Raw genomic sequence first — 27,436 nt, 5'->3', positions numbered from 1 at the left:
CCAATAACTGCTGAGCCAACATGATTTTTAAAGCGTTCATAATTTTAAAGTTAATTATTTAAAACTTAAAATAAAAATTAATTTACTATTTTGAGGTTATATGATAATGATGTTCAATGCAAGCCCCAGAGTGGTCCTAAAATAAAAGTGCAAAAAATTGCAACCCGAGTATAGATGTAATAAAAAACCGGTTTACTTGGATTGCTTTACTTAAATTGCTACACTTTTTTGTAGTAAATTCTCGACCGCACCCTTAATGGAACGCTAACATTTGCAGTATGCGCGTTGCTGGTCTTAAGTGGAACGTACCCAATAAGTTTGTGAAACATGGTTTAAAGTGGGAGGGTCCTGCTCGATTACAGTAGCCCCTTTCTTTTCATCCAATAATTCTGATCGTACCGCGTTATGTAGGAGTTGGATTCAAAGATCGTGTTCTTTTCGTTTTAGGATCAGTCCCCACCTAAGTCATTTTTAGATCAGGATCGGTAATCCCCTTACCCTCCCAGATAGCACACGTACGTTTTAATGTCGTCATTTGAAGGTATTTTATCGTCTAAGACGTCATATGACCAATGGCATCCGTTTTAGTGACGACATTTGTGCTACCTTTTTTTGTCGTCTTTTAATAACGACATTTTGTCGTACTCTAAACGTTTTATTTTTTATCAAACTAGAGATGCATCGCTTATAATTCATATTCTTGTAAAAAATGTTATGAAATGCTAGAAACATAAATTATACGTGAACATCACGAAATAAGCGGCGACAGTGTATTCATTGCATTCTGCAATTTTGAATTTGCCGCCTTGTAACTCCACTAAACCACGTGTTTCATGTTTGGGTTACGTTGCGCTAATAAGCCCCCCAGGTATGATCATGAAATTGATAGAAATGGGTAGAGGACACCTTAATTACCTACATGTTATCAGTTAAAAAATTTGCGGAAGAAGCCTTACATATTTACACAATCGAAAATGCGTTTATTATACGCATTTGAACGTCATTGCAATAATGTTGAAGACGATTATAATACGTTAGTTGACGTAAGTATGGAGCATTTAGATGACGTTTAGATTACGTCTATAAATTACGTTTTCAAGCTGTGACATTTGGACGTGTACATTGACGTCACTAAGAGGTCATTATAATACGTTAGCTGAGCAAAAGTGAGGTTAAGCTGTCAAATGTAAACACGGATCCAATCCAAGGTTAGTAAACTTAATAGGTTGCATGGTAACTTTCGGCCAATAGGGGACCACGAGCGTGTGACGTAACTTTGTGCAAATCCATTTTAACAGCTAAACACTGATTTTCAAAATTTTAATTAATTCCTCCAGTTTTGGATATTTTCTATATTAATTGCGTTCTTTCAAGAGGTACATATATAAGTTATGATAACATACATACATTTCTGTGTTGCGATGTGTGGTTATGAACATTTACATCAAAGTTGAAAGTGGGAGTATGTTTCCTTTTACTCCTAAATTGTTATAAAAAATAAAAACAAAGCCGTTAAATGACGTTTTTTATAAAGTTCTATGCCTATTACCTTTTAGGATATGTCAAATTGCTAACAAAGTGTCGTAGTTTCTAAAAAAAACACTACAGACAGGAAATGGTTTTCTGACCACAAAGGCTAGTGTAATTTATGAAACAAGACTTACGAATACATAAAGCAATTCTACCCGAGTACCAGCACGGAATCCTCTTTTCCTGGCATATTGTAAAGTATGAGAAAGTGAGCGTTCACATATGTGAATCACAGTCGGGTAACTGATCACATGTTAAATAAATACTAATAATCCTAATCAGATAAACTACTTCACAGTCGGTAAGTAATCACTAGCAGATTTAGTCTTACATTATCCTTATTCAAACGCCTGAATTCCTATCTATTAATCATTAACTACGGTCTTATCTTATCTAATTTACAAGATTGTTAAATAAGTACATGTTATTCTTAATAATTAATTAATTAATAATTCAGTACTTCACTTAATGTACAGATTAAAATTTATCATTATTTTGTCAAACATTATTAATTAGTGACTATAGTATAAAATTTAAAAGTTAATAATAACACATGAAAGCACAAATACAAAAATTAATTAATAGTTTTCCTTATTTTACATTTTCTTTTTCTTTCAGCACCTTCAGAACTTCTTTTTCTATCAGTACATTCTCTTTTTAAATTTAGATATTTAATTCTAATAAAAATTCTTTGCTTCGAAAATGATTTCACTAATTCATATGGAACATCTATTTTTTTCTTTTGCAATTTTTTGATAATGTAGTTTGTTGTCCTTTTAATAATTATTTTACCTGGAGAAAAATTATCTTTGTGGAATTTAATAAAGTAAGTTTCCATAACTTGCATCTGACGCATCCACTCAGCCGGTGGCTGAATCAGACCCCCGAACGATAGACTTTGTACCCATGAGGGCATGGCGTAAGAATGTAAATTAAGAGCCTCTTCATCTTTGTAACTGTGCCCACCTAGGTATGGGTATTTATGTATAAATTTCTTAGCAATAAATCCTGCTAAATATTGAGTACCATCATCTTCCACCCAAGATTTTCTTAATGGGGCATCAGAAGCAGTACTCTCCGAACTGAAGCTTTCATTGAGTTCGGGAGTTTAAGGATGTTTATCTCATTATCACGACTGTCCAATACCGTCCCTGAGATATTAATGCTGGGTGATTGTTCAATTGGTTCAACTATCGGTGAAACTTCAATCGCAGCAGTAACTTCTAAGCTTGGTTCTTGAATCAACGCTTGTACTATATCCTTTCCTTCTCGTCTTGCAGCTCTTTCTTTTCTAGAGGACTCAGTGATAGTTTCTTTACGAGAAAATGGTAGATACAATGATGGTATGGCTGCAAAAATTATGAGGTATAGCAAGACATCGGATATTTACAACATTTACCATCTATTTTTAGTTTTTTGGCAGGAATTCCCATTATATTAGCCATCACTTCATCCTCGTAATCACTGGGCTGAAAATGCTTACTACAAATCTTTTCTTTCTTCGTATCAAACTTATCTCTTTGGTAGCATTTTTGTACCCATTGTTTTTGTACTACCAGGTTTTTGGGGAAACTGAAAAATTTTAGGCTTTCACCTGTGACCTTACGCCTGTTACTTTTGCAGGTTGCCACACTGCACATCATACCTCCCGACATCTAAAAAAATATTAACGTTAGTTACATTGATATGTAAGAATGTCGAATCTTGATTCGTTCCAACAACGGGCAAGAAAAACTCTTTTCCCGTGAAAGCTATAATATGATTCGACAGACATCGAATATAAAGTTTAAAAGAAGTACAGGTTACATGTATGTATATTTTCCAGCACAGGAGAAGACTTTTTTGCACGTGCCTTGATTAATAAGTATATTAACTGGTATGTAGAACTTACCTTTACCTGATCTCACAATGAAAACAAGTTTTAAATATCACAAAAGCCAATTTAAAATGGTTTCAAATTTAAATCTTGCTGCCTTAAATACAGTTCAATGGCTGTCACTTGCACACTGTGACGTCATTCGTACTTCGGCCCCCTCTCTTCGTTATGGTTGCTAGTAGTTACCATGCAACCTATTAACTTTACTAACCTTGGATCCAATCCATCGAATACAAAAATTAGATGGATTCAGAAGCCCAGTTGGCACACAGACGTTTTCAATACGTCATTTTTTCATGCATACTAAGATGAATTAACGTCATATAATGACCTCTTATTGACGTCAATGTACACGTCCAAATGTCACAGCTTGAAAACGTAATTTATAGACTTAAGAATTACAAAATATACGTAAAATAACACCAGATTTCCAGAAAATGAGGTGAACTTTTAATTAAGATTGTGGAAAATTTAGGCCCTCTTCCGCAAATTTGTTTAATCTAAACGTGTTATTAAGGTGTCCTCTATCCATTTCTATCAATTTCATGATCATACCTGGGGGGCTTATTAGCGTAACGTACCCCATGTTTGTGCTGATGTCGCAGTTCAACAATAAAACGCGTGTGTGATATTCTTTTGTTGCGTGTTTCAGTTTCATCTGTCGACGTTCTTTGGTAAGTAACAAAAACATTTACCATGTCGGGGTATACCAAACTCGGCAATTGTTTCCACTTTCATTGCCTTTATTATGAGAAATTCGTGTCTCATAACCTCACATACATAACCTCGTATATAACTTTGTGTTATAGGTTGTGACTAAAATGTATTCCGTCATAGAATTTAGCAGAGATTCTGGAGGAGGTTTAGCCGTTATTAGGTCGCAATGGTTAACTCCGAGAAAAAAGGAATGTTTCTGGCCGCCAGCTAAGGATTCGGGCAAATTTGATAAAATTTTGATATCGGTAGAATTGCCTGATACAGAAAAGTGGAAGTTGTATGCCTTAGAAAGAATATTTGTGCAGTGTGGTAAGCGTTATGTTAATGTAATTAATTACACTGTGTAATTATTATTTTAAGACGATTTTGAGAGTGCTCGAAGGAAATTACGGAAGGCAGAAGAGACACCAGATTTGCAAAGCGAGAGTGGGGAGGAAGAGAGGAAAAGGAAACGAGTTTTACCGCGTAGGCTGCAAATTGCAGATAGTTCATCGGATGAAGATTCGAGTAACACTCTTCCACGACCTCCTCAAATTAGAACTGTCCTCAGCGATACTCATTCTTGTAAGCTTTTTCTTTAATGGCTCGATCTTTTTTTAATAAAGGTGTAAGTTCAAATTATGAAAATTTTGATTTTAGTGTATTCACAAGTAGAGGAAGCAGTGCATACAACACCAAGTACAAGCAGTACAATTAAATCCAAAAGTATACTCCGCCATGTGAATTCAGGTACACAATTTGATTGCGTGGTAAGGCGGAAACAAACTATTGTCACGTCACGTGAGGCAAAGCAAAAAAGAACTGGCATGAGGTGACAATGGTCTGATCAAGGGCATGTGTTTCTATGTTCTAGATTTTCGTGATGGTACATATGGAAGCGTGCTGGCACGTGACATGACGACAGTCTGTTTCTGCCTTTTAGTGTAATATAGGGGAATGGGGGGCAAAACCGGGTAGTGAGGCAAAACCGGGTACCCTGCTTTTCGCGGTAATGTGATGCTGCCATCTTCTAAATAAAATAGTAACTTAACTGTCACGTTGACAGTTGTAGTACACTAGGGTACGTTCCACTTAACGCCCGCAACGACCACGACGCCCGTCTGCCGTTCCACATAACGACCACAGTCGTTATGGTCGCAGTCGCGACGTCAGATATGACGTCATTACTAGCAACCGCAACGAGCCCACGGCGCTCGCCTATCGTACCTGGGTCAGCGTGGGCGTTCTAATTTTATAACCTTACATTCTTGTCAGGAGACATTTCTAGAGACATTTAACTGTCAGACACTGATTGTTTGAACACGCATGCGTTACAAATTTTTCGTTTTCGCTATGGAGAAAATATAATTACGTGTTTCAGAACGTAACCTTATGGTGGACATTACATTATGGATGTTCTACATGCACAAACTGGTAAGTATATATGCTGATTCGTGAATGTTAAAGTTATTTGTTAAGGAAAATTCTGCTTTAACACAATTTTCTTTATTGTAGATCTTATGGATGAGTATGATAGATTATAAATGGTAATGCAACGATGGATGAAAATGAGAATGCACGTTAGTTTTGAATGAAAAAGAGAAATTGTTTTCGAAGCAGCATTCCCAGAAGAAATTCTGGGGAGAAGTGTTCATTATCATCGTATTAAGTATGGCCGCAGCATTTATGATAGAAATTCAAAAGTCGTTTTCAATATTTTAAAATTAAAAATAAAAAAAAAATAAAAAACTTAATGTGACTCTTGAATTCATAATCCACCCCACTTTGTATCCTTTACGTATTACGAACTCCTCAACGACGTCCATGTTGGAAAACTGTTCACTCACGCGTGACGTCACATCGTACTCAAAAGCGTTCCACTTAAGGTTTCGCCCACAACGCCTCTAAGCTAGTGGAACGACAAAACCGCGGTCGCGGTCGTGATCGTTACGGGCGTTAAGTGGAACGTACCCTATATGAATTGGAGTCATACAGATCAGAGCATATGGTGTATATTGTGAAAATTGTGTTTTTAAAGGTGAGTGATCTTATTTTCACTCCTTTTTATACCGTTAACAATTAACTAAAGGAGTGCGTAATCGCATTTATATTGTTAAAACACATTTAAGTAGGATGTGATAAGGTAGTTTTAATGCAAAACCTGCGACATTTTTCGCTTATAATTTTTTACACGCGATATCAAATAAAAATGGATGCATCGGGGCAGAACCGGATGGGGCAAAACCGTATAGTACCCGGTTGTGCCCCATTAGGAAATTTGAATTTCTACACCGATTCTATCCAAAATTTTTGTATCTTAATTTTACTACTTTTTACAGCAATCAGTTATTGTTTCACAATGTACCCTTACACGAAGGCTGCACAGGTTGGCTAGACGAAGATATAGACAGTTTTGAATGCATGGACTGTGAATAAACGATGTCCGGTTTTGCCCCATGATCCATACGGTTCTGCCCCGTGGGTAGGGGCAAAACCGTATTCTGCAAGTGAATATATATCATTTTTTTTCTTTATTGAATGAATTTATTTTCATAGTTAGTAAGTATTATATCATTTTATAATAAGTGTATATGATTACAACAAAGTTTTGAGTGGAAAACGTGTACCATTAATATTCAGGAGCGCTATTCCCTTAGATACCCGATTTTGCCCCCCATTCCCCTATAAATGCTAGTTGTTTCAGAAATGTCAAGTTTTTACAGATACTCCTATTCCTAATTCGGTATCGGGAAAAGATGTTACATTAGTCAGTTCTTCAGGTAATAAAATATCGTGTTAATTTTATGTGGTAACATTGTTCTTAGGTGGTAATAATGAAAAAATATTATCAGTTTTGCTGCACATTAAAGCGCAAAATGACCAAATAATCTCCATGATAAATAAACAAAATAAAAGTTCATCAATTAATCCACACCGTTGTCTGCCAGACCTACCAGTGTCTTTGCCCATATTAACCCAACAAGACGTTTTAACACTTGAAGATCATCTGCAATCAAATGTAGACGATTTCAACAGTTTGGTAATCCTATAGTAATTATGTAGATTATCGATATAAAAGTTTTGTAATATTACAGGTAAATTATTTTGCCAGTGTTGGAGGTCACAATACTCCTAATCAAGTTAATAATATACTAAGACGCTTATTATCGGATCAAGTAGCAAGCCAATATAGTTTCTTGGGAAAACGATTGAACAAGTTTTCATTCAATTCATTTCACCTAAAAGCTGCTGTTGTCAGTGAGTACTTCTTAAGGGTTTTAAGATTTGGTTTATAATAAACATTATTAATAGGTGCTGTCAAAGCTACTTCGCCATCGTCAGAAAGACAAATAGAAGACATCATAAAGGTGTGGTTGAAAAATGCACCACAAAGGTTAAAGATTGCAAATAATAAATATCATCAAATAAGTGAAATGTTATTTTTATGTCTTACTAGCTGACCCGACGGACGTTGTCCTCTTTCCTAGCTATGCACACCTAATCAATTTGAACTGAAATAAATAATAACAATTATTTCAAGAAATTCGCTGTGCCTAGCGCAGGTACCACCCGCCCCACCTGCGCATGCGCGATTCTGCCCTCTTATGTCTAAGAATATGTGTACCAGATCCAATCGGTTCAACCGTGTAGCCGGAAAAGAGATTTTGACACACTTGGCCCAAAATCTCCCCATCTCTCCCCAAAATAATAAAAAATATACGCCCTCACTTCTACGCTGCTTTTGGGGATTCAGACCTAGCAACGTACCTTTTTTTGCTGTGCCAAATGCCGTAATTTGAAAGAAATTGTTGTATTTCTGGATGCGTAAAAAAATGTATAGAATTTGGCCCATTTCCGGAAACCAAAGTGGCTCTGGTGGCGGTACCAATGGCGTCAATTTCGCTTGGCCACTGGCGCAAAATAATTCCGGGGATTCAGTTTTAAACTTAAAAGCCTTACAATGTGGACACACATAGTTTACATGTTTTATTAAGCTTTTGGTATGCCCGTAAATTTAAACATACATTTCAACATTTCTGTTATCTATTAGTATAGCAATTCATAAAACAACAAAAGTCATGGCTATTGCTACTAATAACAGAAATGCTGAAATTTATTTTTAAATTTGCGGGTGTACCAAAAGCTTAATAAAACATGTAAAAACAGTTTTGTATGCACCCTTTAATTCTGAACAACTTTAAACTCTAGAGTTTGTTCTGTAAAATGTAGAGGAGGGCAGGATATTGCGTAAAACTAATTTCCCATGTTAAATCCCTATTCCTACTTACCGTGCACCACCCGGTATGTTTGACTTGTAGGATTTCAAATTCTGCGACCTAAGTTGGTACCATGTTATGTTGGTACGTCTAATTAGTAGCATCTTGAAAAAACTAATATTCAACTGAAAATAGAAATTAACTCCCTAGTTTTTCTGTATAACTATGTATACCACGTGTTTAGTCTATTAACACTTACCAAAAAAACTTTTAATATAAAAGGCGTGATTGCGGTGAAATAACATCGACATTTCTAAAAAAACTCACTGAAATCTGGATAAACTTTCCGATCGAATTGACAGCACACAAATTAATTTTTTGACGGATAGGTATATGCCGATCGATGTAGCTGTTAAAACAATTGCTGCCGCGCCGTCAAACGCGCGATGTTTAAATAGTCGTTAAGTTTTCTCAAATTTTCCAATTTTATGCGCGATTTTCTTAGTTTTTCTTGCCGTAAAAACCTTCTACACAGTATTAGAAAACTTAAAAAAAAAAAGATTAATGAAATCGGTAAAGTCGTTCTAAAGTTATTGCGTGACCAGAAGAAACAGGGGTTCATTCTTATATATAGAGATGTATAAATAAGAACACGATTTCTGACAAGAATTGTCTCCAGAAACACCATTTTTAATATATTCTTTGGTGGGTGAAAATTGGAAAATATCAGGAAACCGTCTACACAACAAGTCGGGAGCAAGGGGCCGTTTTACAAGTCATTTAACGCGGGGATCCCTTTTAATCGCTTGATCATAACCTCAAATTGGATTATTGCACACAAAAGAAAAATAAAAAAAAAACGGCCGTTCTGAAGACGAAACTATGTAAAATAATAGCAAAACAGATGTGTAGGTACCTACACTCTTCTCACTTTCTTTATCCAATTTTCTCTTCTTTGCAATTCATATAGTTTGTTGGGAAAGCTGTACAATTTTACAGAAGAGTCCATATTTATGTACGAATTACTGCATCCAACACCACAACAAGAAACTCTGGACGAACGAAAAGTGTTTTTCGAAGTCATAATTGTTGTTTTATTTGGAGTAAGCTTGTAAATAGTAATACAGTAATAAACGGTCGATGAACTTGTTTCACCACATCTTATGTTAAATTCGCTACCAGACGGCGCCACATCCGAATATGCTACTCGCCCTAGTTATTGTTTTTTAACGCAATGTTTGGCTTAAATGTAATTACAAATTAAGCCAGCCTAAAGGCTTTATTTTGGGCTCGGTTCTTTAACACCCACAATAGGTTTACCTATTTTAGTATAGCAATTGAACATTTTTTTATTTTTACGTCTTATCAAAGGTCGTACTTTACTGATCCTATAATAAATTATGAATTATGATATCATTAAGTATACCTATGACAATTTCAGAGGAAGGGATAACCGATCAAAGTTTCCCACTACTGGATGAGTAAACAATAAAATTATTATTTTCAAAAAGTGGCCCACGTCTTGTGTTTAAAAAATACTACAAAGAAAAATATGATTTCAGTAAACCCGCTTTGTCAAATTATACAAATTATACTATTTGAGCTGCTTAAAAGTGAAAGAAATATTCGTAAGATAATAGTTGAACGCTTAAAGGAGTTAATAGATCCCGAACTAGATAAGTGGAAATGTAAAGACCAAAGACATTGCTACGTTTGATCATTATTTTGTAAGATTGCTTATTTTTAGAAAAATCAAGGACAAGTCACTAGTTTTAAAACATGAAAAAATAATTCAAACGTAAAGTAGCTGTACTCGAACATTAACAATACATCAACAATAAATTACATTAATAAATATCCTCACTAGCACGGAAAACGAGCAGTTGAATTTGTTAAACAAACTTAAAATTTTAATGCTTTCACTCTTTGAGATGAGGTGTAAAACAGTATTTCCAACAATTGAAACTTTTTTTAAAGAAGTGTTTTGTAGCAATAAAAAAAATGTTTCAAAACCCACTCGTGGGTGTTGTCGCATAACAACTGTAAATGATACGTAACGAGCAAATATAGACCATAACAGCTATCAATTAGCCAAAACCAGAAGTCTCTAGGTGCCCCAGGGGCCGCGATCTCGATGGACAGGCGGACGACGAAAATCGAGCACATAAGCTTTACCTCAACTTCGCTAAAAGCATGACGTAAAAGCACAAATTGGTGATGTGCTAAACTGACTGAAACGACTCCGTTTTTCGTGCCGATGAGTATACCTAACAATCTACTAATTGTTGTGTATAAAGTGGTTCAGGTGCTTCGTGATACTGTTCTTGGCGAAAACAGTTGTACAAAAATCTCATTTACACCGAAATAGAAAAAAACATAAGCATAACGCACGGTTTTGTTAACAGCACGTTTTTCGTTATTTTGTACTTGTGTCGTTAAGTGATAAATTTTCACGCTTGTGTTTAAATAAATCAGTGCTTGTGTATCCTTTACAAACACTACAAATCTGGCGACGAGGTCCGAGGATTAAAACGTAACCTTGGCAAACATAATGCGTAAAATTTACACAGTCCAAACCTAATTAAATAAGCCTTCTGATCAAGGGCTCACATTACCTACCTTTAGCCTTGACATCCCTCTAGGCGTATCCTTACTTCCTGATAATTTTCCCAAATTACGGAAAATAACAAAAATGGCGGAGACTTCTAACGTCGATTACACGCAAATTTTTGGAGAAATTACCTCATTTCTCAAATCAATACAGGATACACAAAGGTTAATGCTTACACAAAATAAAACACCAATTACGAGAGATAATTGGCATCCTTACGACGAAAACAATCAATCGTTAGATTCTTATTTACAGCCTTTGGATAATCTCTTAAAATTACGTGGGTACTGGGTACTACCCCAAACAAGGATAGCCTTTGTACGCAAATTCTACATAATAGGATATTTAAACCCGAAAATTTACCAAACGTTAACTAAACTAACCGCACCCGAATTACCCAGCTCAAAAAATTACGATTCCTTAGCCCTTTCAGAGTATAGTGACTTTATAAAGACAGTGTGTAGGGTTGCCAGGTGTCCTGGATTTCGCAGGATGTCCTGGATTTGAGGCTATAACTTAAGCGTCCTGCGAAGACCTCAGGAAGGACGCCTAATGTCCTGGATTTTAAAAAAGATTAAATAACAAATTGATTTTTTTACGCGGCGCTGCGCCCGTGCCATTTTTCGTTTATTACGAACGTAATTATATACTCGCGCCATCTTTTGATGAATAGAAAAAATACCATACTAACCACAGATCGCTTTTCGGCATGTACGCGTGTCTCCAACAAACAGCGCGAGCGCGACGGACCTGCGCGGTGATTTGGCGATTTGTGGTGTTTACTAAATGTTGGGTTTTGAGGACTGAGGTTATAATTTATAATATTTAGTACCAGGTATTCAGTAATTCAGTTATTACTGTTGTCAGCAGCCTGCAAGTATATAGTTGTTTATTATTTTTTAAAGTGTTTAGTAAACCTTATATGCATTTTCTTTCTGACCATTAGAAATTAAAAGGTAAGTTTTTTGGGTTGAAAAATATTTTGATACTTACTAAAGCATTTTTTGTGCTTCTTTTAGTATTTTGTAAAATGGATGAACAAGATGGTCCAACAACACCTCCAAAAAAGGCTAAAAGAATAAATAAATATAGAAAAGAATGGGAAAATACCTTTAATTGGCTCACAGAAGATAATCAAAAAGCTAGGTGCAATTTATGTAAAAAGTCTTTTTCATGTATGTATGGAGGTCTGGGTGACATAAAGAGGCACGCGGAAGGTGCTGATCATAAAAAACACGAAGTTGTGGTAAAACAAAATAAAACACTACAATCATTTTTGGGTCAAACAGAAGCTATGAACTCTCAGCAAGAAAAAATACTGGCCGCAGAAGTGACAAACGTGTATCACACTGTTAAACATGCTCATTCCTATAATCCATTAGATTGCACAACGCAGTTGCTTTCAGTAATGTATTCTGATTCCCATATTGCAACAAAAATTCGTTTGGGTAGGACAAAAGCAAGTATGATTGCTTTTAATGTCCTTGCCCCGTTTTCAATACAAAGTCCATTATGTGAGCTTAGCAAAGGAGTATTTTTTGGAATCTCTACAGATGCCTCCAATCATGGAAGCGCTAAATTATTCCCAATACTTCTAAGGTATTGCATTATTAAAGGTATTATATTTTTTAAGTTAAGATTTTTGTAGATATTATACACCATCAGAAGGAGTAAAATTATTTCTTCTTGATTTTTTCGAAGATCCCGACGAAAGCGCAAATGCCATTTACACCAATATAAAAACTAGAATTGAAAAAGCAGGCCTTTCATTAAACAACATGTCATGCTATTCGGCTGATAATGCAAGTGTAAATTTTGGACGCTTTCATTCTGTGTACCAATTATTATATAAGGAGAATAATTCAGTTCTTGCTGTGGGTTGTCCTGCGCATATGGTGAACAATTCTATAAAAAATGCTTTAGCAAAATGCCGTTTTGATGTGGAAACTTTGGTTTTAAAAACTTTCAGCCATTTTTCATCTCAAGCAAAAAGGTGCAAAGAGTTAAAAGATTTTTTTAATTTCGTGGATTTGGAATATAAAACTATTTTAAGGCATGTGCCAACTCGTTGGCTAAGTTTATTTCCAGCCATAGAAAGATTACTGAACATTTTCCCAGCCATCAAAAGTTACTTTCTTTCCAGGGAAGAAATTATTCCTATTGCACTTCAAGTTTTTTTCTCTGAAGACAATTTTATTGTACAGAAAACTGAATGTTATTTAAGTTTTTTTCACAACATACTGAAAATTGTTTTTGATACAGAGCAAAAACTTGAAAAAGCCGATTTACTTTGCTTCGAGGTTTATAATATTTTAAAATCTCTAAGAGAAAAAATTAATCAACGAATAAATGACAATTTTTTTGGCTTCCTAGCGTCAAACATGTTAAAAACTTTTGCTCCTAATGAACAAAGTCAAATAAGGGAATCCTTTTTAGAATTTTATAAAAATATTGTAATTTATCTTGATTCTAAATATGACTTTTCAGAAAATAATTTGTTTTCAAAATTAAATATTTTTTCTTTAAAAACAACTTTTAATTTTGACTCACTGATGGAAGTGGTAACCAACCTATCAATTGATGTAAATTTTGATAACCTATACGAAGAATTTTGTACAATTAAACCTACTATTGATAAAGCTTGCACTTTAACTGAGGAGTCTATTATACAGAAATGGAATAACATATTCCTAGGAAATCCTGAACTTATTAATTTTCTAAAAATAATACAATTTGTTTTTTCAATATACGGCTCAAATGCTGACTCTGAAAGAATTTTTTCTTTATGTAGTGCAGCTTGGAGCGACAGCCGCAATAAGCTCCTAGTTGATCATGTAAAAGCTGAGCTTCAGATTAAAACAAATTTTAATTTAAAGTGCAAAGAGTTTTACAATATAGCTGTTAAGAATAAAAGGCTGTTGCAAGCAGTCAAATCTAACCAGAAATATTCTTTCTCATTCAAATAACAATAATTTTTAAAGCATTTTCAAGCTCTTATATATCATTTATTTTTACAATATAAGTAGTAATGTAACCTATTTTAATTAATAAAAAAAAATTTATTTGTAAAATAAACGTTTTAAGTTCAAAATAAAAACATGTCCTTCTTTATTTTTATGCGTCCTTCATTTTTTAATCTTGCGTCCTGTGATTTTTAAATTTGAACCTGGCAACCCTAACAGTGTGGCCGGCCATACGGTGGGGTTATTTTCTATTGGTCGCATCATGTTTTCTCCAAATGCACCTCTGGGAACAATAATTGTTGAAAATATCATCGTCACCATGTTTGCAAGTGTTTTTACAGTTTTTTATTTGACATTTCATGTTTCCGTATTTTCGAAACTGTATTTGTTGGAAAGTCTCCCAAAATACTAACGTGGGTAGTTAACTTTACCAAAACCGCTTCTATGTACACAGCTATGCATGCGTTTTCAAAACCCGGAATTTTGCCCCTAAACCCAAATGTGTTTACCGATATCGACTTCACTCTGTCAGACGTTACTGAACGTCCTACAGATGCAGAGATTCCTGAAATAGAGCAGCATATTATTAACGATCGTCAAACTCCACCACCGCAGCAACCTGCTGATACCGGAAACAACACGCCCTTGCATGGCAATCTAGCACCGTCAGACGACGCTGCACTTCCAGGGTGTTCCACTAGTTTCACGGTAGGGGCCAGAAGTTGTTTGTCCTATTCCAAAAGGAAAGCTACAAGGCGAAGAGGAAAAGCGACAATATTGATATCTACCTACCCCATAATAAAGACGACTTGGAAGAGCAAATCAATAATTCTAGGGCGAAGCAGGTGAAAGGCAGTAAAAGTGTTAATGCGACTAAATCCATTATGTTCTCAACAATGTAAATAATAAAAAAAACGGCAATAAGGTCGTTGTTTTTTATTTCCAGCCTGAACAATTCCGAAAATTGGTTATAATTACATTTCGTGCCTTTTTATTTTTAAACATTAATTTAAAACTGTAATGATTGAGCGAAAAAAAACAAAAAATAAAAGTATATGGTCCAAGGGTTGAGTACAAATTGAAATTAGGTTGTGTCACGTGTAAGCAACTGTTTCAAACCTACCTGATTTACCTATGTAGTACACAAAAAAAGTACACAAAATAATGTTGGATTGATTACAGTTTTCTCAGTATTTAATCAAATGGCTATTACATGCACATTGAACTTGAACCCCACCCTTGGGGTGTAAAAATATTTGTGGTGTGTGGCAGATCGGGTATTGCATATGATTTTGTAATCTACAAAGGTAGCAGCACAGAAATTGACGTTGAAAAATTTGGGGCAGGAGCTAAATATTTGCCTCAAACACATTAGGGATGTCGCGCCCCCCTTAACATCGCCTTGTGCCCCCTCCCCCGGGGGACGCGCCCCCCAGTTTGAGAAACACTGTTTTAAAGCGCCATCCAAGACTAGCCATTAGAAAACCTGAGGCGACAAGTTTGGCACGAATGACCGGCTTGAATCCTACCAATCTGAAAATATTTCAGGATAAACTTGCCGAACTTGGCCGTTACTCATTTGAACCATTGCAAATTTTTAATTTTGATGAGGTAAGTTTTTGCTGCAAGTCCGTTTGAACATCATAGTTCAAATGTAACTTTATTATCAGACTGGTGTGACCACAGTCCAGAGAGTTCCTAAAATTGTCGGAAGAAAGGGTGAACATCAAATAGGCCAGGCAACTTCTCGAGAAAGAAGTGAACTTATAACACAAGTAGGAATTATTTCTGCAGCAGGAGTCGCTTTGCCACCAGTGTGGATCTTTCCCAGACAGCGCTATGATGAAAAAAGAATGATGAAGGAGGTGTCAGGCACTGAAACTTTAGGGTTGGTCCATCCCAGCGGCTGGATGAAAGCAAATAATTTCCTAGCGGTTTTAAAGCACTTAGTAAAAAATACAAACTGTTCAGTAACTAACAAAATTTTCCTAATAATGGACAGCCACGATTCCCACTTATCCTTGCCAGGAATTGAGTATTGTCGATCCAGTGGAATTGTGATCTTGACCTCCTCACCCCACACGCCCAATAAATTACAACAGATTAACTTTCTTTAATAAGGGTATAAATTCGTGGCTATGAACGCATCCTGGTCAAACTCTATAATGATCTTCCTATCGCCATTGGTTTGCAATCTTGGGATAGGGTTGCAACACCCACAAACATCAAATCGGGGTTTAAATGCACCGGTATTGTACCTTTTGATAAAGGTATCTTCAAAGAAAAAGACTTTTTGCCAGCTTACGTCACAGATCGTGATAACCCCAAAAGTTACACTGCTGACATAGACAACAATCAATAGTGGAAACTCAGCCATCAACTTCACAAGACAATTGTTCACCGAATGAGTCGACGACATAAATTTCTAGTCGTGATAGTCAGCTATCGATTTCGAAGGAGAATTGCTCACGTAAGGAATCACCGAAAATGCCTTCTGGTCTTGAGGAAAAAGATAATAGGCCATCGACTCCCCTTGACAGTTCATGTCATAAGCCAACAATAATTTCCAGTTCAAATATAAAAAGTTTTGTCTCACCGGAAGTCCCACGCCTCTTCCCCCCAAAGCCCCTAATATATGCTACTGTAAATTTGCTATACGATTAATCCACGAGATCCAGCCGTTAACAAAGCTTTGTCACCACCTTGCATCCAAAGATTGGAAACAGGTTCGGTGTGTTTAGTACGTGACAAACTACGAAGAACGCTTCTCTAAAATGACTTTATGATTTTGCTCTGTTTTTATGTAATTTGAGTCAGAAAGAGTAAGTAGGAGTAATACTTATAAATAAATTTATTTTCAATCATATTACAGCCTTATAACTAAAATAAATATAGACACACAGCTCGGAATATCATAATTATCAACTAATTGGCATAATGGTTATTATGTATAGGTAATCGTTGATCTATATTGGCAATTGGCACATTTTATAAATAAATTATTCACCGTAACTACCAAATGCTAATACTTCAATATTTTATAAACATTTTAAGCCTTATCAAATGATGAGATTCACGAAAGTCCGATTAATAATTTAGCGCACATCATACTCAATACAAATAATTCTTAGGAATTTCATCGATCGGTTCAGTACAAGTTCCCATAGACTTCCTAGTGACGAGTGATCGTGATCTACAGTTTTCCATTTCTAGGAAGCACTGATTACTGTAAGTCATATTGTCTGTGCCACAGATTGGCTCGTAGTATGTCGGACAGATTTTTTGACAACCTTTGAATACGAAACCAGCCAGACACCTCTTTATTGGAACGACGTAAATATGCTTGCTGTAAAAAATAGATGGTAAAGAGTAATCGAGCATATCGCCTGTTTACTTACCCGCAATTTTCACGTTTCATTTCACACTCGTTCTTGTAAAATTTATTGTCCGACCCACAGACGAACTGTTTCTGTTCGTCACAGTCAACATTACAAGAAGCTGTCGTTTTGCAATGGTGGAGAGGAACTTCTATTACCAACTGTCCGCAAGTTTCCTTTTTCATCTCACACAGTGACCTATTAAGAAACAGTTTTTATACCGGCACATCGTAGAAACGTGCAAGATTCGTACTTATAAACATTACCATCCGACCCACACACCGGTTCTTCAGATACATCATTACACTGTTTAGGACATGGCTTAACTTCTTTTAATGTAGTACAGTTTCCAAGATGAGCAAATTGCACACCTTTAAGACAAGTCGCCCGATTTAGGTGACACTGGTTCATGTAGGTTATGGCGTCAGAACCACAGACGGGGTCAGATTCCGCCGAACATTTGACTTTATGGCATTTTGTCATTTTGGCCTGACATTTATCCAAATCAACTTTTGTAACTTTTTTCGAAGATCTGAAACGTAAAGCATGCAATGAATAAGAAAGGAGGAAGTTCCACTTAACTGACCCGCAATTCAACAGTTTGATCTCACATTCATTTTTGTATATGTTGCCATCCGAACCGCAAGTGGCTTTCTCAATTTCATTAGCGCACCCTGAAGGACAGCTCAAACTGTGCGAGGTTCGCTCTTGGCTGCTGCAGAAAGCCATTGGTACTTCGAACACGTGTTTGCTACGGATCAATTCTTTGGGTAGAGCGAAATGGGGAATTGCATACTAACCCGCAGTTTTTGGATTTCATTCTGCAAATATTCGAATATATTTTTCCATCGGAAGCGCAAACAGGTCTGGCGTTTCTCCAGCACGATTCCCGGCAATGTCTGGTAGTTTGGCAGTATTTTTTATTCGTTCGTACTACGCCTTGTCTGAAAAATTACGACTGATGATTGTAATCCACGCTAAACAGATCTAACGTACCCGCAAGTTAAGAGCTTCATTTGGCACGTATTTTTGTAAACGTTCCCATCGCTTCCGCAAATGGGACCATCTTGAGGTGCTTGCTTGCAGTCTACTGGACAATTCTCCCGGTGTGCGCTAATATTATTACAAGGGCCTAAGTGCGACAAGTTAATTCCGATCCTAAAACAGTGTGTGTGATTCAGTTATACGTTTTAACGTCACAATATACCGGCATATTTCCACTTGTAACATGCAACGGTTTAAGTATGTTCTCCCATCCGTTCCGCACACAGGATCCTTTTCCGATCCGCATCTGTGTTCACATTTGGAGTCCGAGGAGCGCATACAAAGTTTTGGATCTTTTGCTAGTGTAACACCTATAAACAAGTTTTCGGTTAGTTCCGCAAAGCATTATTTGGTTGTGGTAGTATGTAACGGGTGTTTAATAATTGTGGTAGTAGTTAGCTGTGGCCTTGTCTTTCAAGCACGAACGTAGATTCGTTATTAGTTCACTGGCAATAAACAATATTGAATAATGCTGGTGGGATATAAAACAGCCACTGGAAGTCCAGTAAATGCGTGTTTAAAACTGCCGTTTTCGGAACAAAATTGCGGAAGTGTTTTTATCAACGGTTTTATATGTTATCGAATGTGCTGCATCCGAATTTATTGTTTGCTGCCTTGTAGGAAGTCGGCTTCATACCGAAATACGCAAAAAATTGGAATTTTTCAGTCCTTTTTTCAGTTTTTTGCTCATATCTCAAAAACATACGTTTTTTGAAGATGGGCGCCTTATACAAAATTAAAGCAAATAAAATTTCCTACAAAATACATTATTTAGCTTTTATTTTGCGATAAGCGGTACCCGCGTTGGAGTTCGCTAAAAAAACACGATTTTTTTAATTTTTACAAAAGCGCCCAGTACCACCTCTTTCAAATCGAGGAATAAACAAGTGATCAACAAAAAACTTAATTCAACGTAGAAGAGGACCTAAGGCGCGTCTATCACTCCCAACACTTCATTCCTATGGCGACCGCTTGCTTTTGTTTTGCGGTATGCCCAACAAGACGCCTTTAGGGTTTTTCATCAGGTGCAGCAGTGGATAGGAAACTACTTGGATCCAGAAAAGCGTGCTCCAACATGGACGATAGATACGACGCAGAATGCGAATCTGGATCTGGATGAGCCAATTCCAGTCTTACCGCCTGAAGCGGCTGAAGAGACAGAAGGTATCGATTTATATAAGATTTTGCATCATTATTATGCATTTTTACTTAGTTTTTTCTAGCGTCACATTTTCAATGTAATGTTTTTTTCAGTGGAAGAACAGTCACAATTTACTATTCAGCCTGGATCTTCCACAGCTCCTGACTCTTTGTCTGGACTTTCGATTGCCCAAGACCCTTTACCTGGCATGCGCGCCCATAGAATATTCAGATGAGGTAGCGAGAGAAAATTGTGACAACCATAATTTTAATTTGAGTCAAATGCATGACGCATGAGTCATGACGGAATAATTCAAAAACGCTCTGCTGTGCATGTGCAAGTTACAACACGTCCAGCGTCGCGCATTCGAACACGTGTTAAGTGTGCAAATAGTGATTAAAAAAATTGATTAAATGATTAATGTAATGTGAGTATATGTTTAGCTTTTACGTTACTGTGATCATTTTTACGTTTTTTATCGTTTCCTTTAATCCGTCGTCGTCGATATATTGATGTTATCAAATTGAAAAGGTATGTACAGGCCGTTCGTCCTAAGTGTGGTGTCACACTATGCGTTTTTACCGCTCCCGCTAAAACGGATGCGGTTTGACAGGATGAGATCTACTTGTCACACTATTCCGGTCTAACGGGATGCATTTTTGCTATATTTTGGCAGTCTAAGTAGTGTCATGTCTCAATTATATTGGTAAAGATTTAGTTTTCTAACTCAATGGTAAAGATGGTTTGTGCGCTTTAGGCGGAGGGGTTATTGCGGAAGCAGATATATCGTCAATATTGAATTGAACCTTTTAATTCAGAACGAGAATCTAATAATAGGTTCGAGAAGTTTTATGAAAAAATTCGAATGAACAAGAAAATTTTTTTTGTATATTACCGAATGTCCAAAAATGCAATTTTTACCCATGATTTCTCCCTACAGTTTTTAGCTACACACTCTTTAGATTGTTTTTCCCACAGTGCAGATTTTGCATGCACGCACTCGATGAGTAAACCGACATCAAACATTGTAAACCTAAGAAAACACTCGGTTGCAACGCTCAGTGTGACAACTGATGACAACCAACGTGCAACAACATGTGGTTTCATGTCATTGTGGTTGTCATATCATCCTGCGCAGCGGCAACAGGATGCGGTTGCATCCGGTTGGTGCGTCGAAAACGCATATATGGAACTGGTACCATTTAATAACGTGTGATATTATCATCCCGTCAAACAGGAGCGTTTTAGCGGGAGCGGTAAAAACGCATAGTGTGACACCACACTAAGGTGGCGGAAACCGGCGCATCCCGAAGCTTTCCGAGTGTACGTTCGAGATCCGGAGCCGGAGCTCTGCTTTTGCACGCACCAGTGGCGGCGATTCTTTTTTTGATATTACTAATTTCCTTTGTTTCCTTTACGTTAATAATGATTGCATATACCTACTTACCATTTCAAAATTATTAAACCATTGCGTAAAATGTACTTATTATAAAAGAAAATTGAGTAAATTAAAATCAATCTTTATTAAAAAAAAAAATTTGACGCCACTGACGCGTTGCAAGTTTAAATATAAATCTGAACCACTGCGCACAACGACCGTTCGCCACCTTAGGACGAACGGCCTGTACCTGTGTATTTTTGAATAACTGAATTAACTAAGATTATAGATTGTATTCTCGAATTTTCTACCACATTATTCGTTAAATAGGTAGGAAATATGCACACAGCACGTCATAATAATGTTTTCTTCTGTTGTCCATTTCAGATTCAAATTCAGAATTTACGTCGTTTCCAATTCCATCTATTGATTTTGAGTGACACTTCCTCTAACTGAAATAATGACCGATATAAGACGTTTTTTTGCTAAGAAACCGAAACTCGACGACGACTCTTCTTCTTCGAATAATTCAAATGTGTCTGCGACTAATGAACCAAAAATTTTTGTTGGTACTGAAGAACCTTCAATTTCGTCTGAATCAAATTTTAGTACACTAGATATTGGTTTGTACTTGAATAGACATATCAATGATGAACTCCGCATCAAGTTGTTGAAGGAAGCTTGGAATCCAGGCGAAACGTACAACTTCAAAAAAGATGTACCCGAAGGCAAAAGATCGTTTCTATTCAAATGGCTGCAATTATATCCTTGGTTAGCTTATTCAGCTGCTGAGAAAGGACCTTTTTGTAGAATTTGTTTTTTATTTACTACTCCGAGTACTGTAAACCGTGGTAGGTCAGACGGTAGATTTATTCAACAACCTTGTACTACGTATACAAAATTTATGGACGTTGCAAAAAAGCACGTAGAACAAGAATGGCATATTACTGCGATGAGAGCTGCCAACGACTTCGAAAGAATTATGGACATGGACAATAAAAAGCTCAGCGTTCAACAACTTGCGGATGCAAATTATCGCAAAATTATTGAAGAGAATAGAACGAAAATTAAACCAATTATATCTTCGCTGTTATTTTGTGCTCTTCACGACTTACCTATTCGTGGACATGAAGAAGAAGGTTCGGTTTTTTGTGATCTACTTGAATTTCGTTTGGATGCTGGCGATGAAATTTTGAAAAATCACTTGGAATTTAGTGCAAAGAAAGCGTTATACATATCACACAGGTCTCAAAATGAACTAGTTCAGAGTTGTTCGAATGTACTTAAAGCAGAAATTATTCAAGAAGTAAAAGAGGCGTCTTTTTTTTCTGTGCTTGCAGATGAAACAGCAGATATTAGTGGAACGGAACAAATGTCGATTGGAGTGCGGTACCTACGTTACGACGTCGACGAGCAGAAGTATGTTATTTGTGAAGAATTTTTAGGATACGTTCCGCTTCAAAAACTCGACGCTCAAACAATTTCTGCAACTATCTTGCAATTTTTGAACGACTGCGGCTTGAATTTAGATCAACTTGTGGGTCAAGGATACGATGGCTGTAGTACAATGGCTGGACATGTTGGTGGCGTCCAAAAACTAATTAGGGATCAATATCCTCGAGCTGTTTTCTTTCATTGTGCCAGCCATATACTAAACCTCGTTATTAATGATCAAAATGATCTCCCAGAAATACGAAATGCTGCTGGTACCACTAAGGAAGTTATCAATTTTTTTCGCGAGTCTACATTACGAAGACACTTGATACCAAATATTCCTCTTTTTTGTGAGACTCGTTGGTCTTCAAAATACAAAAGCATCCGGTTATTTTTCGAAAATTTGGAAGCTATTGTAAATGCTTTGAAAGAACTTTCATTGGACGGTGGAAATTCAGCTACGCGAACCAAAGCTTATCAATTGCATACAACAGTTACTACTCCAGGTTATCTTGTAGCTCTAGCTGTTATGGCAACTTATTCATCAATGCTTGAACCAGTGTGCCAAGAACTTCAAAGTGTAAACATGAACATCATGTCCGTTAATGATCACATCGAGAACTTGATAATTGTATTAGCTTCTCATCGTGAAAATGCTTCAGAAGAATTTGGTTCAATTTTTACAAAAGTTCAAGAATTTTGTGAAAAGTTAGGAGTCGAAATGAATTGTCCGCGTGTAACCGGAAGGCAAACTGCCCGTTCAAATCATCCAGCCGAAAATGCTGATGAATATTTTAGAAGATCTATCTTCATACCATATTTGGATTCCATTATTTCATCTCTATCAGATCGTTTTGGAAAAGCACATTCGATTTCGAAAGCATTTTCACTTATACATCTGCACCCAAAATTCATGAAAAAAATGGAAAAATCAAAATTTCTTGACGTTGTAAATAATATTAAAAGCATTTATGGTGTTTTTTTGCCGAATTTTGATAGTGAAGCAAAAACTTGGTATGATGTGTGGTCTGTTAAAGATCTACCTTCAAAGAACTTGGAGTACATCGATTTAATTTCTGAAGCAGAACAATTTTATCCTGCCGTAGCTTTGGCATTTAAAATAGCGTGTACTCTACCAGCTACTACCTGTTCTATTGAGCGATCTTTTAGTACCTTACGACGAGTGAAAACATGGAACAGATCCACCATGGGGGACGATAGGTTATCAGGTTTGTGTATGTTAAGTGTACACCGTAAAAGGGTACTAAAAAATAAAAATTTCATCGAAAGTACCATTAACGATTTCGGGAAAAAGCCCCGAAGACTGCAATTTCTTTTTAGTAAGTAGGTTTAAGTACTAAACACGTAGGTGTATTAGTATATAAGCGTTTCTTGTTCTTATCTTTTAAAGCCTTTACTTCGTTCATACTTCATTTTATTCTTTGTTCAATTGTTTTTTGATTTTTTCCGTTAATAAACGTATTTTTATTTTTTAACATTTAATTTCTTAATTTCCTGAATACGCTACCCTCTAAGGGCGCGCATGTTACCTGGGCCTTCTAGTGGACGACGTAAAACCAAACGGAAACGTACAAATTAACTACGGCTATGACGTCAGGTTACTCAAAGGAATGATGATCCTGGGCACATATTTCAATCATTTCGATAGCTTTATTTTGAGTTTAATGTAACTACCCAATAATTTGTATATACAGTGTGTCCCAGATCGGGTGGGATTGCATGGGTAACTTTGTTATTATTAAGGATAGAGAATTGGTTAAATGGGCAATGTTTTGCAGTTTTAGATGCTTATTTAAAATTTTCTTATGGAAATTCAAAATGTCGCATAGGTTCGACGTAAATTCAAAAAAACTAAAATTGGTCATTTCCTTGAATGTCTTATATCATCGAAAGTATAAGAGATATAAAAAAAAATTTTACTTATATAAAAGTTACTGTCTTTGATACGTTTAATTTAGAATTGATGTCAAAAAAAAATTCAAGATGGCTACTTTTGAGGAACATTTAACAACTTCCTAAAGTTAAATAGGCGCCATATGGGATTTTTAGATTACTTGATAGATTTTTTAATTCTCTTTTCAACGAGCCATCATAACGTAAGATTGAAAATAAGATACCTGTTATATCAACGGTTTTTATATTTTAATTAAGTAGGCTGTGATGAATTAAAAAAAACAAAACAAAATCTATTCGAGGCAACAAAACAATGAAAATAATTACATCAGATGTTTAAAAAAATCAGGGACGCACTCATGAGAGGGGGGGTTTGGGCATTACAACTCCCTCCAAAATTTTATATAAGCATTAGGTCTAGAAAAATTTGATTTATATAACATCACTTATTGACTTATTACCCATACTTACATACCTACAAATGGTGGTATTACTACAAACCATCCCCTCGAAAAAAGTCATGCCATTATCCAGTTAAAGACATTCCAAGACACTTCGCTTTATTTTACACAATGTATTACCATTGATGCATTGTCCCAGGTCACATTTTGTAGGTGGTTTATCCGCAAGAATATCGAAACTAACAGTTTTACCAAGGAGAGTATATGGACAGATGAATCTTATTTTTCTAACTGCGAAGTGTTCAAATCGACATTATGAACACTACTCGTCACAGGAAAACCTACATGTTGTAGTTTCACGCCGAAATCAAGTAGGTAATATTTTTTTTAATTAATGTATTTTATGGCATAATGGGAAGTCATGTAATTGGACCGGTAATCTTCGATGGATCTTTAACTGCTCACCATTATTTACAAATTCTCCTATAAACTTCCTTAAAGACTTTTTCTCGACAACGTATGTTTCGAAGGAAGGGTTAGTTTATGCTATCTACCAACAAACTGGCTGCTCAGGTCACAATTCATGAATTATGTACAGTACATTAAATTAATTAAAAAATAAAAGTAAAGTGGAAGTAGCTACCACTACAATCATAATAATAGTCATCAATGGCAACACGTTGCCTAAACTAAACTGTCTTGAAGTGTGTTTCACTAATAATGGCCAGTATTTTAAACATCTGGTGTAATTATTTTCATTGTTTTGTTACCTCGAATAGATTTTGTTTTGTTTTTTTTTATTCGTCACAGACTACTTGATTAAAATACAAAAACCGTTAATATAACTGGTATCTTATTTTCCATCTTATGTTATAATAGCTTGTTGAAAAGAGAATTTAAAAATCTATCAAGTAATAGTGCAGCGGAGAGAGCCGCGAAATCGTTCAAAAAATTTTTTCGGAGTAGAAAGAATTGGGACCCACACCATTTTGTTCAGAAATGTTTGAACCTTCAGAATCTCGCTTTACGACATTTTCCCGTGGTCCTGACAAAAGTTATAGGCCGCTAAAGTTGAAATTTACTCATTTTCGCGCTCGCGACTAGACCACCGAAAGTATTTATTTTCTCAGCAACTAAGCGATATACATCAATCATTCCTTTTGTAAAATGAAAGTACATTTATTGCAGAATCTAAAGCATTTAGCATTCAATTTACCTACCTTGTTATGCACAGTTTTTAGAAAAATGACCGTCAACTTCCAAAATTCGTGTAGCAGATGAAAAGTGCGCACTTTGAACTCTCATAACTTTTTATTTCACGATATCGATTTTCAATATTTATAACTCATTCGATGCTCCAAAGCATTGTGATTATTTTATTTTCTATAACATTACCGTGAATTTTTCATAATAAAAAAGTTACGGTCATTTAAGTAAAACCCTACCGACCTCGCCGAGTCGGAAGTCGCGAGTGAGACGGAGAGGGAAGGATAGTCAGCAGCGTTCGCGCAACAAGGAGCGATGCGTAAGAGGTTTTACTTTACTAAGAAATTTCTCTCCGAATACCATAACTAGCTATTTAGGCCGTTTACAAATGCATTCCGCCGAGTTGCATTGTAAAATCTCAAACAATTCATTAACTCCATGTATCTCAGTTCTTTGGAAAAATATATAGGTACAAATAGGTACCTTTCCCTGTAAATTTTGGGGGTTAGTCCACATTAGCTATCTCTTGTGCTGTGCTGTATATTGCAAGATCAGCAGTGACAACGGTATGATTCTGTCCCAAAGATTCAGGCTTGTTTTTTGATTTCACTAGACGATTGCTTATAGGATGGTATTGTAGCTCGCTGGTGGAGAATTCAAAAACGGCACACATATATTGAATAGTAGATACCGGAACTTACTTAGGATTATCAGCATGTAGTTAAAGTCAGTTATCTGGTCGTTATCTAGTGATAGGGATAGAATTTGGATTTCTTCTGCCGATGTATCACGCTTTTGAAAAAGGACTGTGCGTTGAATTTTTTTCGTCTGTTTCCACAGAAGATGGTCTACTTATTCTTATTCTGTGACTGTTTCCTCATTGATGTCGAAGTTATTAATGCTCACTGTGATAAAATTATCATTTTTTATTTGACAAATTTTTGTGAAATGTAGGTAGACACCCTTAGCAGAACATGTAATATTGACGTTTACTATACTTGTTATGCCACTGTCGGAGAACATTTTCTGACCCGAAAGACCAATTTGCAAATGAGTGTAACTTTTGTTTGAAAAATGACCTTAAGAAAAACTGTTCAATAATTTTGTTCCGTAAGTATGTACCTAGACAACAAACTTCGTGGAATTTTGTCAATTTTCGTTGTCCGGCCAAGAATTGCAGTGGAATTATTTTTTTTTACATAGTGATGAAATTATCGGACTTTTTTTTAACGAAAAATCGTATGGAAAGTGGTACTTTTTTTCACAATTTTTACTATGCGTTTCCATGGAGTTTAGTCCTGTCTATGAACAATAGCATCCTTTTTTGAGTGACAGTAAATCGCGAATGTTAATCAAATTATTCAATTGTGGGTTATTATGGATCACTATGCAAAAAAATTTCGTGTACAACACATGTTGAAAGTGTCTTTTTCCATGAATTTGCTTGATTAATGAGTGCAAATTCATGAAAAAAAGTATCACTTTCAAAACTAGTTGCACAAATAACTATTTTCGAATTTTCGTGATTTTTATATTCAAAAACCACCAGATACCAAATTTCGTCGAAATCAACATTTTTTCGCACCCCTATTGAGGGGTGTGCCCTTTTGCGGTAGGAATTTTGAAAAATTATTTGCAAAACTGGAAA

At 36.0% G+C, this 27,436-nt stretch overlaps 3 protein-coding genes across 4 annotated transcripts; 1 reads left to right on the top strand and 2 right to left on the bottom strand.

Moving 5' to 3' along the window:
- Positions 1-2,407: 2,407 nt before the first annotated feature.
- Positions 2,408-3,566, bottom strand: LOC116159517. Its single transcript, XM_031472508.1, has 3 exons — positions 3,422-3,566; positions 2,930-3,185; positions 2,408-2,879 (listed from the first exon to the last, which is right to left on the bottom strand). Exons 2-3 carry the CDS (start codon positions 3,183-3,185, stop codon positions 2,581-2,583), a joined length of 555 nt encoding a protein of 184 aa, XP_031328368.1. The 5' UTR covers positions 3,422-3,566; the 3' UTR covers positions 2,408-2,580.
- Positions 3,567-4,052: 486 nt separating this feature from the next.
- On the top strand, positions 4,053-7,473 carry LOC116159456. Of its 2 annotated transcripts, XM_031472426.1 has the most exons (6): positions 4,053-4,432; positions 4,484-4,687; positions 4,763-4,852; positions 6,826-7,142; positions 7,198-7,360; positions 7,415-7,473. In XM_031472426.1, exons 1-4 carry the CDS (start codon positions 4,228-4,230, stop codon positions 6,900-6,902), a joined length of 576 nt encoding a protein of 191 aa, XP_031328286.1. In that variant the 5' UTR covers positions 4,053-4,227; the 3' UTR covers positions 6,903-7,142; positions 7,198-7,360; positions 7,415-7,473. The 2 variants fall into 2 exon arrangements, with proteins under 2 accessions (XP_031328286.1, XP_031328284.1); XM_031472424.1 differs by lacking the exons at positions 6,826-7,142; positions 7,198-7,360; positions 7,415-7,473 and having other exon boundaries at positions 4,763-4,999.
- Positions 7,474-16,739: 9,266 nt separating this feature from the next.
- LOC116160552 (agrin-like) lies at positions 16,740-18,662 on the bottom strand. The gene is made up of 6 exons (XM_031473776.1): positions 18,478-18,662; positions 18,267-18,428; positions 18,071-18,214; positions 17,524-18,021; positions 17,292-17,468; positions 16,740-17,239 (listed from the first exon to the last, which is right to left on the bottom strand). Exons 1-6 carry the CDS (start codon positions 18,591-18,593, stop codon positions 17,005-17,007), a joined length of 1,332 nt encoding a protein of 443 aa, XP_031329636.1. The 5' UTR covers positions 18,594-18,662; the 3' UTR covers positions 16,740-17,004.
- Positions 18,663-27,436: the final 8,774 nt, after the last annotated feature.

Source organism: Photinus pyralis, unplaced genomic scaffold, assembly GCF_008802855.1.
Source record: "Photinus pyralis isolate 1611_PpyrPB1 unplaced genomic scaffold, Ppyr1.3 Ppyr1.4_LG1, whole genome shotgun sequence".
Classification (NCBI taxonomy): domain Eukaryota; kingdom Metazoa; phylum Arthropoda; class Insecta; order Coleoptera; family Lampyridae; genus Photinus; species Photinus pyralis.
The sequence above is the reverse complement of the archived record's forward strand: the minus strand, read 5'-3'. Positions and strand labels throughout refer to the sequence as shown.